At 43.6% G+C, this 15,879-nt stretch overlaps 2 protein-coding genes across 20 annotated transcripts in view; both read left to right on the top strand.

Moving 5' to 3' along the window:
- Positions 1 to 9,751, top strand: part of mycbp2 (MYC binding protein 2) — a 61,076-nt gene extending 51,325 nt beyond the window's left edge. For all 19 annotated transcript variants that reach the window (XM_088314392.1, XM_088314376.1, XM_088314373.1 and 16 more), the window contains 21 exons: positions 65 to 225; positions 302 to 458; positions 537 to 761; positions 834 to 899; positions 1,020 to 1,259; positions 2,235 to 2,324; positions 2,404 to 2,484; positions 2,560 to 2,826; positions 3,070 to 3,353; positions 4,009 to 4,105; positions 4,184 to 4,303; positions 4,395 to 4,496; positions 4,628 to 4,756; positions 4,840 to 4,972; positions 5,047 to 5,150; positions 6,218 to 6,406; positions 6,888 to 6,995; positions 7,122 to 7,331; positions 7,394 to 7,501; positions 8,114 to 8,279; positions 8,854 to 9,751. In XM_088314392.1, coding sequence (XP_088170518.1) covers positions 65 to 225; positions 302 to 458; positions 537 to 761; positions 834 to 899; positions 1,020 to 1,259; positions 2,235 to 2,324; positions 2,404 to 2,484; positions 2,560 to 2,826; positions 3,070 to 3,353; positions 4,009 to 4,105; positions 4,184 to 4,303; positions 4,395 to 4,496; positions 4,628 to 4,756; positions 4,840 to 4,972; positions 5,047 to 5,150; positions 6,218 to 6,406; positions 6,888 to 6,995; positions 7,122 to 7,331; positions 7,394 to 7,501; positions 8,114 to 8,279; positions 8,854 to 8,969 — 3,153 coding nt within the window. In that variant the 3' untranslated portion in view covers positions 8,970 to 9,751. The remainder of the gene's footprint in view (positions 1 to 64; positions 226 to 301; positions 459 to 536; positions 762 to 833; positions 900 to 1,019; positions 1,260 to 2,234; positions 2,325 to 2,403; positions 2,485 to 2,559; positions 2,827 to 3,069; positions 3,354 to 4,008; positions 4,106 to 4,183; positions 4,304 to 4,394; positions 4,497 to 4,627; positions 4,757 to 4,839; positions 4,973 to 5,046; positions 5,151 to 6,217; positions 6,407 to 6,887; positions 6,996 to 7,121; positions 7,332 to 7,393; positions 7,502 to 8,113; positions 8,280 to 8,853) is intronic.
- Positions 9,752 to 10,460: 709 nt separating this feature from the next.
- On the top strand, positions 10,461 to 15,871 carry fbxl3a (F-box and leucine-rich repeat protein 3a). The gene is made up of 5 exons (XM_088315084.1): positions 10,461 to 10,771; positions 11,681 to 12,053; positions 12,146 to 12,268; positions 12,381 to 12,552; positions 13,481 to 15,871. Exons 2-5 carry the CDS (start codon positions 11,682 to 11,684, stop codon positions 14,119 to 14,121), a joined length of 1,308 nt encoding a protein of 435 aa, XP_088171210.1. The 5' UTR covers positions 10,461 to 10,771; position 11,681; the 3' UTR covers positions 14,122 to 15,871.
- Positions 15,872 to 15,879: the final 8 nt, after the last annotated feature.

Raw genomic sequence — 15,879 nt, 5'->3', positions numbered from 1 at the left:
AAGTTTTGCTTTTGTTAGAGGGAGTCTGCATTTTCTTATTGTGGGTCATCGTCACACCCCACAGGAACGAGACCTCGGCGTTTGTGAGCACCCTCTGTCCGACATTGTTATCGCAGGGGAGGCGGCCCATCCGCTCCCACACACTTTCCACCGCCTCCTTCAAACCATCTCCGACCTCATGATGTCACTTCCTAGTGGCAGCTCGCTTCAGCAAATGGCACTGAGGTATCATGTCCCCTTTTTTGTTTTTAAAAGTAATTATACTCTTTTTGCAGCTTTGAAAGGTCTCTCACTCTCGTAGGTGTTGGAGTCTCAAGTTCAAGCAGTCTGATCACCAATTCCTACACCAGAGCAACGTCTTTCACCACATCAACAACATACTCTCCAAGTCGGACGACGGCGACAGCGAGGAAAGCTTCAACATCAGTGTTCAGTCAGGCTATGAAGCCATTAGCCAGGCAAGAAACCCATCACTCCGGTGCTGCTGCTGAAATATTCGCAACATGCGCTGACATGAATGCATCTTCGCCCAATAGGATCTCTGTCTGGTGACCTGCCTGAAAGACCTAACCAGCGTGGTGGACATCAAGACATCCAGTCGTCCTGCCATGATTGGCAGTCTGACGGACGGCTCCACTGAGACCTTCTGGGAGTCCGGGGATGAGGACAAAAACAAAACCAAAAGCGTAACCATCAGCTGTGTGAAAGGCATCAATGCCTCCAATGTTTCTGTTCATGTGGACAACTCCAGAGACCTTGGGGTAAGAAATAACATTGTGTGTTCAATGGACCTGGGATGTTTACTGATCTTTATTCTTTACCTTAATTTATAGAACAAAGTGACCTCAGTGACGTTCCTGTGTGGAAAGGCTATCGAAGACCTTTGTAGGATAAAGCAGGTGAGACAATAAGAAAATGTCTGTATAGTCAGTGGCTGGTTAAGCAGATTTGTAACATAATAATTCCTCATAGTTCTGACTCATAGGGAGAACCCTAAATGTAAACATTTTCCATCTCAGGTCGACCTCGACTCGCGTCATATGGGTTGGGTGACGAGTGAGCTCCCTGGGGGAGATCATCACGTGATTAAGGTGGAGCTGAAAGGGCCCGAGAACACATTGAGGGTGCGCCAGGTGAAGGTGCTGGGCTGGAAGGATGGCGACAGCATCAAGATCGTTGGTCAGATCTCAGCCAGTATGGCGCAGCAGAAGAATTGTGAGGGTGAAACATTGCGTGTGTTTCGCCTCATCACATCACAGGTAAACATAAATGCTGATCATAAGATGTGAAAAGAAAACACATTTTCTGTCAATATATGATAATGATGTCAATGATTTGTTTCAATGAGATCTGAACTTAGAATATAAATGCAGTACACAAGATGCGTAGGTGGAAAAAAAAAATATAGCCGATCAATGTACGAACACCAAACAAGTTGTTAAAATAGTAATGAATAAATAGAGTATAGCACAGAGACATTTGTTGTCGATAGGATTCATGAAATGTGATTTGGAACTAGTGACAGTAAGTATATATGCGGTTGGTGTTACTTCAATTCATGTTAACAGAATTCTCTGTTTTGACTTGGCTTCCATCGCCTACCCACTTGAAGGCTTCCAAACAGAGCACACACAGCTGGTCTGCGACGGACAGCTTGTTTGTCGTACAAACCCTTGAAGAACTAAGCCTATACACTCGGAAAACAAGGAGAATATTGAACTATTTAAAAAAAAAATTATTGAAGCTGGGTTCAATTGATATGAGATGCTGCTCATTGTTCCGTTAACTCATTCACTGAAATGTGGTTGCGTTCGGATGAAATGTAGTTGCACATGTAAACACCATCTTGGAATAGATCCCGTCACAAACTGTTGAACATCTGAATGATTTTAATTTAGGATGACAAATGTCTGAATGTAAACCCGGCTAATTACCACTCCAAGTCAATAGAATTCAATCGTGTTTGACCTTGAGAGATTAAAATTTGTATTAAATTCAATGAAATTACAATAACAATAGTTATAAATAATAAAATATTTAAGCAAATATCCATATTTTTACCAGACCAATGTAGCATTTAAAAATGTTTTAAGCATTATCGTTATAATTCAGTTATAACAAAGGTATATCTGTTGTAATTAATTTTGACACTACCTTCTATTTATTTGGAAGGAAACAAGGCTCACAATGTTCTACTACCTTAACTGAGACGTCTTTTTTTTGTGTACTCCAAGGTGTTTGGGAAGCTTATTTGTGGAGATGCCGAGCCAACCCCTGAGCAGGAGGAGAAAAATCTGCTTTCGTCTCCAGAAGGAGAAGAAAAGGTCCGCACTGAGAAGTACAACTGTATACTTGTCAACTTTTTTTGGACGGCTCACTTAATTTAGTGTCATTTTCAAATAGGTACCGTCCGACGCAGACCTCAAAGAGCACATGGTCGGAATTATTTTCAGCAGGAGCAAACTTACCAACCTGCAGAAACAGGTCAGGTTATAGACGCAATAAGCACATGATTAAATTCAACTGCAAAAGACAATGTATCTTTGTTTTTCTTTCCAGGTGTGTGCACACATCGTGCAGGCCATCCGCATGGAAGCGACGCGCGTGAGAGAGGAGTGGGAGCACGCTATCTCCAGTAAGGAGAATGCCAACTCGCAGCCCAGTGATGACGATGCCTCATCGGATGCCTACTGCTTTGAGCTTCTCTCTATGGTGCTGGCTTTGAGCGGCTCCAATGTGGGGCGCCAGTACCTCGCGCAGCAGCTGACGCTTATGCAGGACCTGTTCTCACTGCTGCACACCGCCTCGCCACGAGTACAGAGACAGGTGAGCGAGGCTGTGGAGTTAAAAGGGCTTGTACGGTGCTCGTGAGAGTACTTCTTGTCCAAAGAACTGAGTCCCAGCCTTTTATACAATCTCTCAATTCACCTCATGACAGCTTTGGAAACACTGGTTTACAGATGGCCAACATATACACTGTTGAAAGTCCTCTGGGCAGCACTGGTTCAAGTAAAAATTAAATACAATTCCCAGGGTTACATGCCTTGCCATGTGTGTGCCTTGTCCCAGGTGACGTCGTTGCTCCGACGGGTCCTTCCGGAGGTGACGCCAGTGCGACTCGCTAGCATCATTGGGGTGAAGTCTCTGCCGCCGGCGGACATCAGCGACATCATCCACTCGACCGAGAAGGGCGACTGGAACAAGCTAGGCATCCTGGACATGTTCTTGGGCTGCATCGCCAAAGCGCTCACTGTGCAGCTGAAGGCCAAAGGGACCGCCATCTCTGGCACTGCCGGCATGGCCGCCGGCAAAGGGGTGACCACTGTCACTCTGCCAATGATCTTTAACTCCAGGTGGGCTGGCTCCCTGTGGTACAAAGACTGTGAGTCTTGCTGCCTTGACTATTGTCATCAATTAGTGAAAGCATGCCTTATTGGGTTGATACCAAGCCCATAATTTAGCCATTGAAAAATTCTCCATTTGACATGCCATTTCATATGTGAAGGCAGCATGACAAACACCTAACAGCAAGGGAATGGTTGATGTGTAATAGAGGCCTGGCAGAGCATATTCTATAGCCAAATGCTACGATAAAGCATCTGGCAATATCAACTCAAATTATTTTTGAAGGCGGATTAGATCTCAACCCAACAGAGTATGCTTTTTACTTACTAAAGACGAAAGTGAATGCAGCAAGACCGACGATCAATCAGCAAGTCAAGGTTAGGCTATCTCCATTACTCTCTGGTCACATTTTTCAAGGTAAAGACCTTGAATGTGCTTCACAATCTATAAGACAGGTGGATAGCAGCTATAAACATAGTATTATAGCAACTGAAGACTTTGAGTTGGTCACCTGAACTTCACCCAATAGAACAAGCTTTTCGTTTTAGTGAGTTTGTGTCTTGCTGGATACAAACATGGAGCAAGCAAAGGTGGTTCGGGTGACACCCTTTCTATAATCTTTAATTAATTCCCTTACTTGTTTTTGTTTGTATTTGTGTTCAGCTACATCCGGCGAGGGGAGAGTCACTGGTGGATGAAAGGTTCCACTCCTCCTCAGATTGCAGAGATCATCATTAAACTGGTCAAAGACATGGCAGGAGTAAGCACCTTACTTTGTAATTGTGTGCAATCATTTGCCATGAATGCATTTCTAGAAGCTGGCCATTATTGTTTACAGGGTCACCTTTCAGACGCGTGGTCACGGGTCACGAAAAACGCAATAGCTGAGACTATCATAGCACTCACCAAAATGGAGGAGGAGTACCGGTCACCTGTGCGCTGCATTGCCACCACAAGAGTATGTTGTTTTCTAGGCTTCAATCAAAGACTTGTTTTTGGTCGTCTTTTGTATGAATGGATCATGGTTTATTTCCTTATGTGTCTGCTAGCTGTGGCTGGCACTAGCTTCCCTGTGTGTGCTGGACCAAGACCATGTGGACAGGCTCTCTTCTGGACGATGGATGGGAAAAGATGGACAGCAGAAGCAGATGGTAAGAGTTACATGATGAGAAAAAACTTTGCAGACATTTTTCAGATGAGGTTTTGGTGGGTTGGGGGGGTAAAAAATATCTCCTGTAATATCTATAACAATGTGGAATAACTTAATTTTGTCTCTTCACAGCCAATGTGCGACAACCACGATGACGGCGAGACAGCGGCCATCATCCTTTGCAACATATGCGGCAACCTTTGCACTGATTGCGACCGCTTCCTCCACCTGCACCGACGCACGCGCTCTCACCAGAGACAAGTCAGCTTTTGGCAGTTTTTTTTTTTTAAGTCCACTGTGACATGAGAATCGGTGTTCACCGCTTTTTCTGTGGCGGTTGTCAGGTGTTCAAGGAGGAAGAAGAGGCCATCAAGGTGGACCTCCACGAAGGCTGCGGCAGGACCAAGCTCTTCTGGCTCATGGCACTGGCCGACTCCAAAACAATGAAGGCTATGGTGGAGTTTAGAGAACACACAGGTAAATTGACACGCTTCACACAAGACACCGCAGGGATACTTTTTCCTCTAACCTTCTTGGGTATGTTGTTCCAGGTAAGCCTGCGTCCAGCAGCTCGGATGCATGCAGATTCTGCGGAACAAGGAATGGAACTGAGCTGTCGGCGGTTGGAAGTGTCTGCTCTGACCCCGACTGTCAGGTAAAACATTTTCAAGATTAAAATCGAATCTTACAGTGACAGCATAGAGTAGCATCCCTCGAACATGTTTCGTCTCCTTTGTAAGCTCATTTGTCACAGGCAAGGCAATAATAATGAAAGTGAAAATACATAATATGCTGTTGAGGAGGAGCACAGGTTGAATGGTTTTCTGTGTTGGAGCCAAATAGAGGTTGATGCAACCACAAAAAGTGGCATTTGACAAGTTGTACGGGTTAACGCTCTGATTCATGGTGAACAATTCAGGCCAAATGTCTCATAGAAATGTAAACTGCTCTCACGGGAAGGGGCATATTTGTGAAATTGGGCGGGTATTGGTCCAGCCAGTAAATTATTCTGTGAATATTCTGAAAAGCTTCTTGCAGTATATTTGTTTTTGATGGAGAACAAGGCGGCGGGGTCCAGTTTAACAGCCCACACTAATAGTTTAGTGTTGCGTGTGCTAAGACGCTCTCCACCAGAAATATTTGTTTTTATATAGCAGCCATTATACGGACTCAATCGTCTTAATTTTAGTGTGCTTTGGGTCTCCTGAATAAAGTTTTCTGATTATCCGCTGCATTGTATTGACGGCCTCAACTACAGATGCAGCTCAATCAATGAAAATATGTTCAGAAATTTTAGGTGTTTGATTTCCAAAGTGAAACTCACATTATACGGATTTATTCAACACATGGGAAAATTCTTTTGAGAATCCATTTTCTACCTTAGTTCAGGTTAAAAATTTATTTAGATGTACGTTCAGAATTTCTATTTGATGTGATAGTCTTCAAAATTATAGAATAGAAAACCATACAATAGTTTATACTGCATAGTCACTCTATATAAAATGACTTTCACTTTTTGAATTTAAATACTGAAATAACTGATTTGTCAGTGCATTCTACTGAGTGCACGTTAGGTAGTTGGTTCTAAGGTTACTCGGTGTCTTTCATCCAGCATGTTTACCCAAGGATATATGTTGTAGTGTCTTCCTCTCCACCAGGGAGTACAATTCATATTCAAAACATGTCATTTTTCCCTTCTCATTTGCTTTTTTTTGCCCACAGGAATATTCCAAACTGGCATGCAGCAAGACGCACCCGTGCGGGCATCCGTGTGGCGGAGTCAAAAACGAGGAGTCGTGCCTCCCGTGTTTGCATGGCTGTGACAAGAACTCAGGCTGCTTGAAGCAAGACGCCGATGACATGTGCATGATCTGCTTCACTGAGGCGCTTTCTGCTGCCCCCGCTGTACAGGTATGTCCTCCCACCATGGATTTCATCAAGGAAACCCCACAATGAGATTGTAATAATTGTTTAGTTCCTTATGAGAACAGGAAGATGCATATTTATGGGGTGGAGTTTTGTTTTTTTGTGTATAATGTTCCTAGTGACTAATTGAGAAATAGCAAGTCTTATCGTTTGTTGCAAGCGAGTCACTCCACAATGTTCTGTGCATGTTTATGTGAAGTTTTTTTTTTTCATTTGAGACAAAATCTAAAATATGGCAAACATTGTTTTATATAATTCAAACAAAATCTTACAAATAAAGGCCTCCCCGTTAGTAAAACAACTCCCACAATCTGCAGTTGAGTAAATTCCCACAGCCACTGTAGAAAGTAATATATTGCATAAAATAATTTTTTTAAATGTCAGTTTTGTAAATGACGACGACCTGTCTGAAAACTTGCACTGTGTGCTGCTCTCCCATGATTTATTTTTTCTTTTTTATCCCCAGTTGGACTGCACTCATGTGTTCCACCTGCAGTGCACTCGCCGTGTTCTGGAGAACCGCTGGCTTGGCCCTCGCATCACATTTGGCTTTATGTTGTGTCCAATTTGCAAGGTAAGATGTCCTCGGCGTTTTTTTTCTGTAACAAAGTGGGGAGACATTTAATCCAAAGCCTATGTGAGCCATTGTTTTCCCTCATCCGCGTGCGACACCTCCTTTTTCAAATGTTTTGTCCTTTAGAATAAGATCAACCATTCGGTGATCAAGGACCTGCTGGACCCCATCAAGGAGCTCTATGAGGACGTGAGGAGGAAGGCGTTGATGAGGTTAGAGTACGAGGGCCTTCACAAGAGCGAGGCCATAACCACACCTGGTGCGCGCTTCCACAATGACCCGGCGGGCTTTGCCATGAACAGATACGCCTACTACGTCTGCTACAAGTGCAAGAAGGTACCCTTAAAACTGGCCAGCATTGAAATTGTGGCACTTTGAGCTAATGTGTTTATTTTCAGGCCTATTTCGGGGGAGAGGCCCGCTGCGATGCCGAGGCAGGGCAAGGCGACGACTATGACCCCAGCGAGCTGATTTGTGGAGCCTGCTCTGATGTCTCCAGGGCTCAGGTGGGTAAACGATACCTGCACCACGCTCCAGATGTCATCCAGTACGTCATGTTGGAAACATGTGACTGGGAGAACAACACTTTTTTTGTGGGAATTCTTTTATCCACACAACAACAGTCAAAGAATCTTTCATTTTCATGAAGTTGTGACTTGTTTTTTTTTTCTTTAGCAAAGTTCCAAGGTAATCCCCCAAGCCAATTTTAAAGGGTTAAACGTTTCAAGTAAATTATGCCTAAAATGTCCGAATTTTCTTCTCTCTAAATGAAAACCTTCTGACTTTCTTGCAATATTTATCCCAGTCTTGCGAGGGAAAAAAGACAAGTAAAAAAATTTTCTTTACTGTACTGCGTGACGGAAATGTCACTGTACCATTAAGCACAGTTTAAACATTATAGGACAAAAGAAGCAGGATGAGTGTGTGTTCTGTAGGTCTGAAGAGTGGACTTTGTGTGCCACTAGAGGGAGCCATCATACTACTGTCCTCAACGTGACAATAGTCAGTCTTTGAGCATCTTTCTGTCAACTGTTCTACTGAACATAACAGTCGATGTTGCTTTAGGTGTGTGGAAATGTTGAAATTGCTGAGGTCTGTTGTGGATGTTCTCCCACCAGATGTGCTCCAAGCACGGCACGGACTTCCTAGAGTACAAATGTCGCTACTGCTGCTCGGTGGCCGTGTTCTTCTGCTTTGGCACCACGCACTTCTGCAACGCCTGCCACGACGACTTCCAGAGGATGACCAGCGTCCCCAAAGAGGAGTTGCCGCATTGCCCCGCAGGTATGCAGGAGTTAAGATACTTGACATGTTACTCAAACATTGCCTGTAGGGTTACTCAAAGTTTTGTGATGGTGACAGTTTGACTATGGAGATGATTTCTACTTCTATTATAGGAAAGTTGTTGTTTAACAACAGGGTCGTCAGTTTATTGTGTTCCTATGGTGTAACCCAAGTCAGAATGTGGCACAGTCTGCCACTAACCTTCACATTACAATAAACGGAAAACATTACTCGTCCATATATATAGAATAAATAAAATGGAAAAACTACGGTGGTAGCTGAGTGTGCCTTCTTGTATCCCTTGGAAACATTTTCTGATGCTGCTGCACAAACTAGACCATTGCGTGCCGTTCATAACCTTGAAATGTCATGATTAAAGTACATTCCTGGATGAAGAATACTTCCAGGCCTCAAATATAAAAGAAATTAAGAACACAAAATACAGTGATAAATGAGCGTGCATTTTTGTGCTGCGTGCGTCACATGTTTTTACACCGCGTGGCATTCGTACCTCAAAATGTTGTTGATTGCCTGTATATTTGTCGTTGTAACCTTCTGCTCATCTTTGTCACAGGACCCAAAGGCAAGCAGCTGGAGGGAACCGAATGTCCCCTGCATGTGGTCCACCCGCCAACGGGGGAGGAGTTTGCCTTGGGCTGCGGTGTGTGCAGAAACGCGCACACCTTTTGAACAAGAGTTCCGCCATTGGGAGCTGTTATTGTCCACTGTGATCTCTGGCCTGCTGGCTGGCTGGTTGGCTGCTGAATCGCATTCAGCATGTGAAGCTTGGCTCCTCCCTGCAGGAAATGTTTGCAGATTCCCAGGCTAGCCGAGAGCCCTAAGGTCTGCTGTTCTACCAACCCAGTCAGTATCCAGGCTCCGTTTTGGATCCTTTGGGATATCTGAGCGGAAAAGACGAACAATGATTAAAAAAGATATCTATGTATACATAACAAAAGAAGAAAATAACCTGTGGCGTGTTTGCATGCGGCCGTCGTATTCCCTCGGCTTCTCACCACGTTGCACACCTCCTGATCACCCAGATGAACGAAATTCATCTGGATTATTTAAAAAATGAAAAAAAAAAGAAAGTTCAGGCTGTATTTCCAGCTTCCCAATTATTATACATTAAAAATATTGTTGTATGTAAAACACTTTTCGTAATCTTGTACAGTATTCTCCAACTGTCAAATGCATACAAAAAGGTTGTCGGGTAAGACTGTTATAAGAATATTGTTTGGAAGGAAAATAGTGTACAATTTATCTAATCTTGTATATAATGCTACTCTTCAAATTAGCTGTATTCCGAAAGTTGCTACTTTTCACTTAACTTTTCTTTGATATATTCTGGGTTATGTTTTGAGCCAGAACTTTAAACGAAGTGCAATACTGGGCGTGCCTCCTGTTTTGCAGCTGTTAAAAAAACAAAAAAACTATGGAATGTATGTCAATAAAGCCACTGTACATTTTTATACAGTTGACGGCCCTTCTCTTCTAATTGTCACGTCTCATCTAAATTTTTTAACTAATTAATCACAAAAAATGTCCATGATTAATTGCGATTAATCACATTTTTCAACTTCTATTTTTTGTGAGGCTTGCAACAAATATTTACTTGAAAAATACCTTGGAATTAATGCAGAATCACCAAATATGATGTATATTTAATTTAAAGACTGTTTTAATGGCTTTCTTTGATCCTTGAAAACGATTTGAGATATCTTGACAGGCATTTTTCTTAGAAACATTTGCCAAAACTGCCCACAAGCACCACATTGCCGCAGTGTTGGTTTGCAAGTGGTAACTTGAGCAGGGTGTTTTGTTCACATGATGTGCTAAATATAGTTAACTGGATTAAAATATTTAACTGAGTTAAAAAAAATAGATTCATCTCCAGAGTTAACACTTCAATTTTGACAGCCCTATACAATATTTGTAGTTCATATATATATTATATATTCATATATATATATTATATAAGATATATATTCATATATATATATATATATATATATATATATATATATATAATATATATATTATATATATATAATATATTATTTTACAAACTTTGGGTAAAATCTTAGAATGCAAACGAGCTCGCCTAATGTCCAAATTAAACGTGAATTTGATTAAATAAGTGATCTGTCTTGACGCATGTTGAACGGGCCGCCATTTTGCTTTCATCCCATAATGCAGCGCGGCTTTGAAAACAACACTTCGCCATTTCAGGCTCTGGGGGGCTGAGCTCGAACTCCTGTGAGCGAGGGAATTAGGCCAACTGACGCCGAGGTGCCACTGTGGCCCTTTTTTTTTTTTGCTCCCAAACGCCGTTTAGTTTAATTGTTACCGCTTGGATAAAGGCCTGCTATCGGTACTCAGATGCTTGTTATTTTCCTGGGCCGAATGATCTTTTCCAGCGTGGGCCCGGGCCGAGCTGTCATCTCGGTTGTCACAGTTTCTTGCTAGCAAGCTAGCTGAGTGTAAACAAGGTGGGTAAGCGTTGCCGGAACCCGGCTCCAAAACAGCATTTTGCTGGAATTATCAGTACTTCGGCAAATTAGTTGAACTGTTGACTGTTAAGTGCGTTTAACATGACCCCAGGGCAGTGTCGTATCACTAAGCGATCTTAGGTATAGTCTACCACCGTGGTGCAGTTACGCTCGCAAACTTGGAGTTAGCTCATGTAAGCGTCGATTGAATTCTTCGCCTGTACGCCCATTTTTCCCATTAAAAGCTCCCGTAATGTTTGTTATATTTTAATGTTTGAGGATATACGCCCAGCCCTGTTTCCTTTCGGGTTAAAATTAAGACTGTCGTCAATTTGTGTAAAATCATGTTTCGAAATGTCGAAAAATAAAATAAATCCATGCCAGCATGAGCTGCATTTGTTGTTTAAGTGAGTGCTTCTGTAATGCGTGTCACAGTGTACTCTATGCTGTAGCGCTAACTTTTACAAACTAGTGCAGTCTCCTTTTGGATAAAATTGACATAAATTTTAATTTAATTAATATGGCTACAATTGAAAAGCATAAACGCACATGCACACATGCAATGTTGTGCTCTATAAACTCCACTGCAACACTCCATTATTTAGTTCACTGTGTCTTTCATAGATACATGTCTAGAAATTAAAAACAATAAACATGTCACTGAAAAAAATGACAACTGTTACCGCTTCCTATTGAAAAAAGAAAGGGGTACGCATGTGTTGTGCCTTTGTTTTGGTGCTGCAGTATGAAATTATTGCTTCAGTTTCCACTTTGCTGCGGCTCTCCATTTTCAGAATGCCCCCAGTCACCAATTGAATGGTTCTCCTCCATTGATATTTATTAGAATGTCTTGTTTTGACTAATTTGCATTGTGGCCTGTTTTGTTTACATGTAACTGTAATGTTTCAGGATGAAGAGGATAAAAGGCACCAAGGAGGAAGGCTGTGGCTCCCCCAGTAAGAGTCCACCTCAGGCTCACAAAAAAGTTCGGAAACAGTCGAGCCCGGCGTCGGAGGCCGACGGCTCGCTGGATGCCAACTGGACTCGTCTGCCTCAGGAGCTTTTGCTGCACATCTTCCAGTATCTCCCTCTGCTGGACCGGGCCTTCGCTTCACAGGTGTGCCGCGGTTGGAACCAGGCGTTCCACATGCCTGAGTTGTGGCGCTGCTTTGAGTTTGAGCTCAACCAGCCTGCCAGCTCTTACCTGAAAGCCACGCACCCGGACCTGATCAAGCAGATCATCAAGAGGCACTCCAACCACTTGCAATATGTCAGCTTCAAGGTGCAAGGGGAAACCCTGGCGATGGGTTAAAATATTTACAAGGCAAAAAAAAAAAAAAAACTCAAAACAACTTTTTACGTGGTATTTACCAGGTGGACAGCAGCACTGAGTCTGCAGAGGCGGCCTGTGACATTCTTTCACAGTTGGTGAACTGCTCACTCAAGACCTTGGGGCTCATCTCAACAGCCAGGCCCAGTTTCATGGAGGTCCCAAAGGTATGATCAACACGCAAATTTCCATTGCCTACTGTTGGAAAAGAAGTATGTTTTGAGATTTTCAGAAGGAAAAAATAAGAATTGGCTTTTGTTTCTTTTGTCGTCCATCCAGTCTCACTTCATCTCAGCGCTGACGGTGGTGTTCGTCAACTCCAAGTCGCTGTCGTCGCTGAAGATCGACGACACGCCGGTGGACGACCCATCGCTGAAGGTGCTGGTGGCCAACAACAGCGACACGCTCAAGCTGCTAAAAATGAACAGCTGCCCTCACGTCTCGCCGGCTGGTATGTGACCGAAACCAAAATGCATCGTCTTATTCAACCAGGCAAATGTTCAGCCTTTTGCGAGGAATAGTAAAGCCAAACAGAAGCCCCTTTCACACAGGCCCTCCAGTAAATTTGCATATCAGGTCTTAACGGTAGCGGCGGCATTCATTTACCTGTCCTTTATTGCCGAGTGAATGTTCACGCAGCTGTTACGGTGCCATGAAATAAGACAATTAGATGCATGGGCACAAATTACCGTATTTTCATGACCATAAGGCGCATTGAAAAGTCTTAAATTTACTCCCAAATGGATGGGGCGCCTTATAATGTGGCATGCCTTTTGTGTGCACGACTTCCAAAATCTGTAAATGTTGTTGTGACTTTGATGAGCGCTCTGCTTGACTGACTGGGAGCATTTCCTGCTGATTCGCTGCTTCTATAGGGAAAATGCAAACGTTGAAGGGGGATGGATTTGCATGAGCGACGGCGCTAAAGGCTTGCCCTTAGTATAAAGGGTATACTGTATGAAGCAAATGAACTCGGTGCTTGCCATCATTCCAACTGTGGACATTAGTGGAAACAGGGTGCTCAAAATTAATTGGCCATTGGTACTTGTGGACCCGGCTTAAATTGAAAATGTCATCTCTGATACTTAGTATGTTCGTCGTGTGCCGATTCACCACCTGAGAGTCACCAGGTTGTGTTGAAAGCAATTGTCACTCTCCAACATGTAGTTTATCTATCCCACCAGTCACTGGTACGGATGTCATATAATTATGTGATTGTGGCATGCAGTGTCGCTGTGTGAAAATCCATATCAAAATGTCATTATCAATGCCAGCTTTTTGTGGCCGGTCGCCATCCTTATCCTAAGATATGTTGGGAAGTTTTTGGTTTAAAACAGCCACAGGGTTGGCCTTCATTTTGAAAATTCATTGTTTTTCAGGGATCCTGTGTGTGGCGGACCAGTGCCACGGACTGCGCGAGCTGGCGTTGAACTACCACCTCTTGAGCGACGAGCTCCTGCTGTCCTTGTCTTCTGAGAAGCATGTGCACCTGGAGCACCTGCGCATCGACGTGGTCAGCGAGAACCCGGGGCAGCACTTCCACAGCATCAAGAAGAGCAGCTGGGACGCCATGGTGCGCCACTCACCCAAGTTCAACCTGGTCATGTACTTCTTCCTGTACGAGGACGAGTTTGGGCCTTTCTTCAACGATGAGATCCCCGTCACGCACCTCTACTTTGGCCGCTCCGTCAGCAAAGAGGTGCTGGGCCGAGTGGGGCTGCATTGCCCGCGCCTGGTGGAGCTGGTGGTGTGCGCCAACGGGCTGCGCCCGCTGGATGAGGAACTGATACGCATCGCCAAGCGCTGCACGCAGCTGTCGGCCATCGGCCTGGGAGAATGCGAAGTTTCCTGCAGTGCTTTTGTGGAGTTCGTCAAGATGTGTGGACACCGCCTGTCGCAGCTCTCCATCATGGAGGAGGTGCTCATCCCTGACCACAAGTACTCTCTGGACGAGATCCACTGGGAGGTCTCCAAGCACCTAGGCCGGGTTTGGTTCCCGGACATGATGCCCACCTGGTAGGAGGACGACAATGACTACTGCGGTGCAACCTGAAGTCACAAAAGACACTAAAATGTTTTCCCGCGACCGGGACAAACCCGCTGACGCCTTCTCTGACTTTTTGGGCGCTGCACTGCCGAAGGTAAATTTTTCCAAAAGGAGATCAGCGCACAATTGCACTAGCACTAAAATGTTCAACATGGCATCAAGGTGGGAGGGCTTTTGGAATGAATTTTGTGAAGATGGCTGCCGTAGATGGAATCCGAATGGCCTTGACTGAGAGAGGAATGTGAATATGCGTCTGTATTTGTCACGTGAAGTGTACGGCGTCCATCGACGGTGGACTTTTTCATTTTCTTGCTCGTTCCCATTATTGTGGTTTTTCTTTGGCTTTTGCGCAGGTTAATTTTCCCCTAAGCACCTTACGTCAATACCAAATGATCTTAGTAGGTGGAGCGGTGGTAAATACATGTATAGAAATATATGGCGTAGTCGTTTCTAACCCGCCAATAGTCGACTGGTCGGCTTTTAGCTGCTCTAACTTGGCCGCGCGCTTTCGTGGTCGCTCAGGTGCATTTCAGAACTTCTTGTTAACTGTACATTGTGCTTTTCCCCGTTCACGCCCCCTCCTACACTTTGGTCGAGGTGGGGTTAGAAAATGTTGCAAGTTCATATGAGCGAAACTTTTTTTTTCCCTATTTAAGAAGGACGTCAAAAGCATTTGTGTATAAAACGCTGTGTTTGATTGCAATGACATCGCTTTTATTTCACCCTGTCAGGATTCTGTCGCTGTTGATTATACTGCATTTCCACTGAGCAGTACCAGCCTTTAGTTTGGGGGAAAAATGTCCTTTTTAAAGTAATCACTCGGAAAAACAACGGAGGTCTCCTGTGCTTTATCAAGGAGGAGACTGTGGGCAAAGAGAAAGCAGAGAGCTGCAGCAAAGTGGAGGCCGGAGTATAAGGGTGCATCTCAATAAATTAGGATATTGTGGAAAATTCCATTTATTTCAGCAGATTTCCAAACATGAAACTCATTCATTCATGACGCACTGAGGGAATATTATAAAAAGAGTTTCACCTTTTGAATTGAACTACTGAAATAAAACAGAAATAAGATTTCCACCACATTTAATTGAGGGTTTTCCAACACTTAATGAGTCCTGGCACATAATTTCCGCTTTCCGCTTGGAAAAAAAACCCAGAACAAGGCACACTACCAAACAAAAAGTATTCTCTCTGTTTAATGCAATAAAGGTGATTTAATCATAATTTTCACTAATCTATTGGAAGAGCATTTGTGTAATCACTCTGTCTGTCACTGTGCATTGCTGGCAAAGATAAACTAAGATTATTTGTCGTAAATATTTTGTGGACCAATATAGTTCAATTTCCCGAAAGCATAACCGAGGATCTCAGGTCTCTGGTTGTTAATCGCAGCTGTAATTTATTGAGCTGCACCTGTAATAGAACTGCAGCATCCTGAGCTAAGCTAACACTAGCATATGTGTTCAAGTTTGGCGTTTTCCAGCATTCACACATACAGCCTGAACTCAGCATGCTTGCAAATTGGAACCTCAGTTTACCAAGTACGGAAGCTAGAAGCTTGAAAAGAGTCTATATTGCTTAGCTGCCGTGCAGTGGAAAAGGCAAATTAGTAGACTGATCTTTACAGTTCTGTCATCACCAGTCAATTGTTAACTTATTGACATAAAGTTTGTATTTTGGAATGTCCCAATAATGCAGTTACAGCGACAATTTTTTTTTGTGGGTGTCGGA

The sequence above is a fragment of the Idiotropiscis lumnitzeri genome, chromosome 14 (genome assembly GCF_059441095.1).
Source record: "Idiotropiscis lumnitzeri isolate Australia: NSW breed Sydney's pygmy pipehorse chromosome 14, RoL_Ilum_1.0, whole genome shotgun sequence".
Taxonomy (NCBI): domain Eukaryota; kingdom Metazoa; phylum Chordata; class Actinopteri; order Syngnathiformes; family Syngnathidae; genus Idiotropiscis; species Idiotropiscis lumnitzeri.
This window is presented reverse-complemented; position numbering and strand designations above follow the sequence as displayed.

Coding starts and splice junctions, on each gene's coding strand:
- fbxl3a (XM_088315084.1), top strand. CDS start 11,682: ATGAAGAGGATAAAAGGCACCAAGGAGGAAGGCTGTGGCTCCCCCAGT. Junction 12,054..12,145: donor TGCAATATGTCAGCTTCAAG/GTGCAAGGGGAA, acceptor GGTATTTACCAG/GTGGACAGCAGCACTGAGTC. Junction 12,553..13,480: donor CCCTCACGTCTCGCCGGCTG/GTATGTGACCGA, acceptor ATTGTTTTTCAG/GGATCCTGTGTGTGGCGGAC.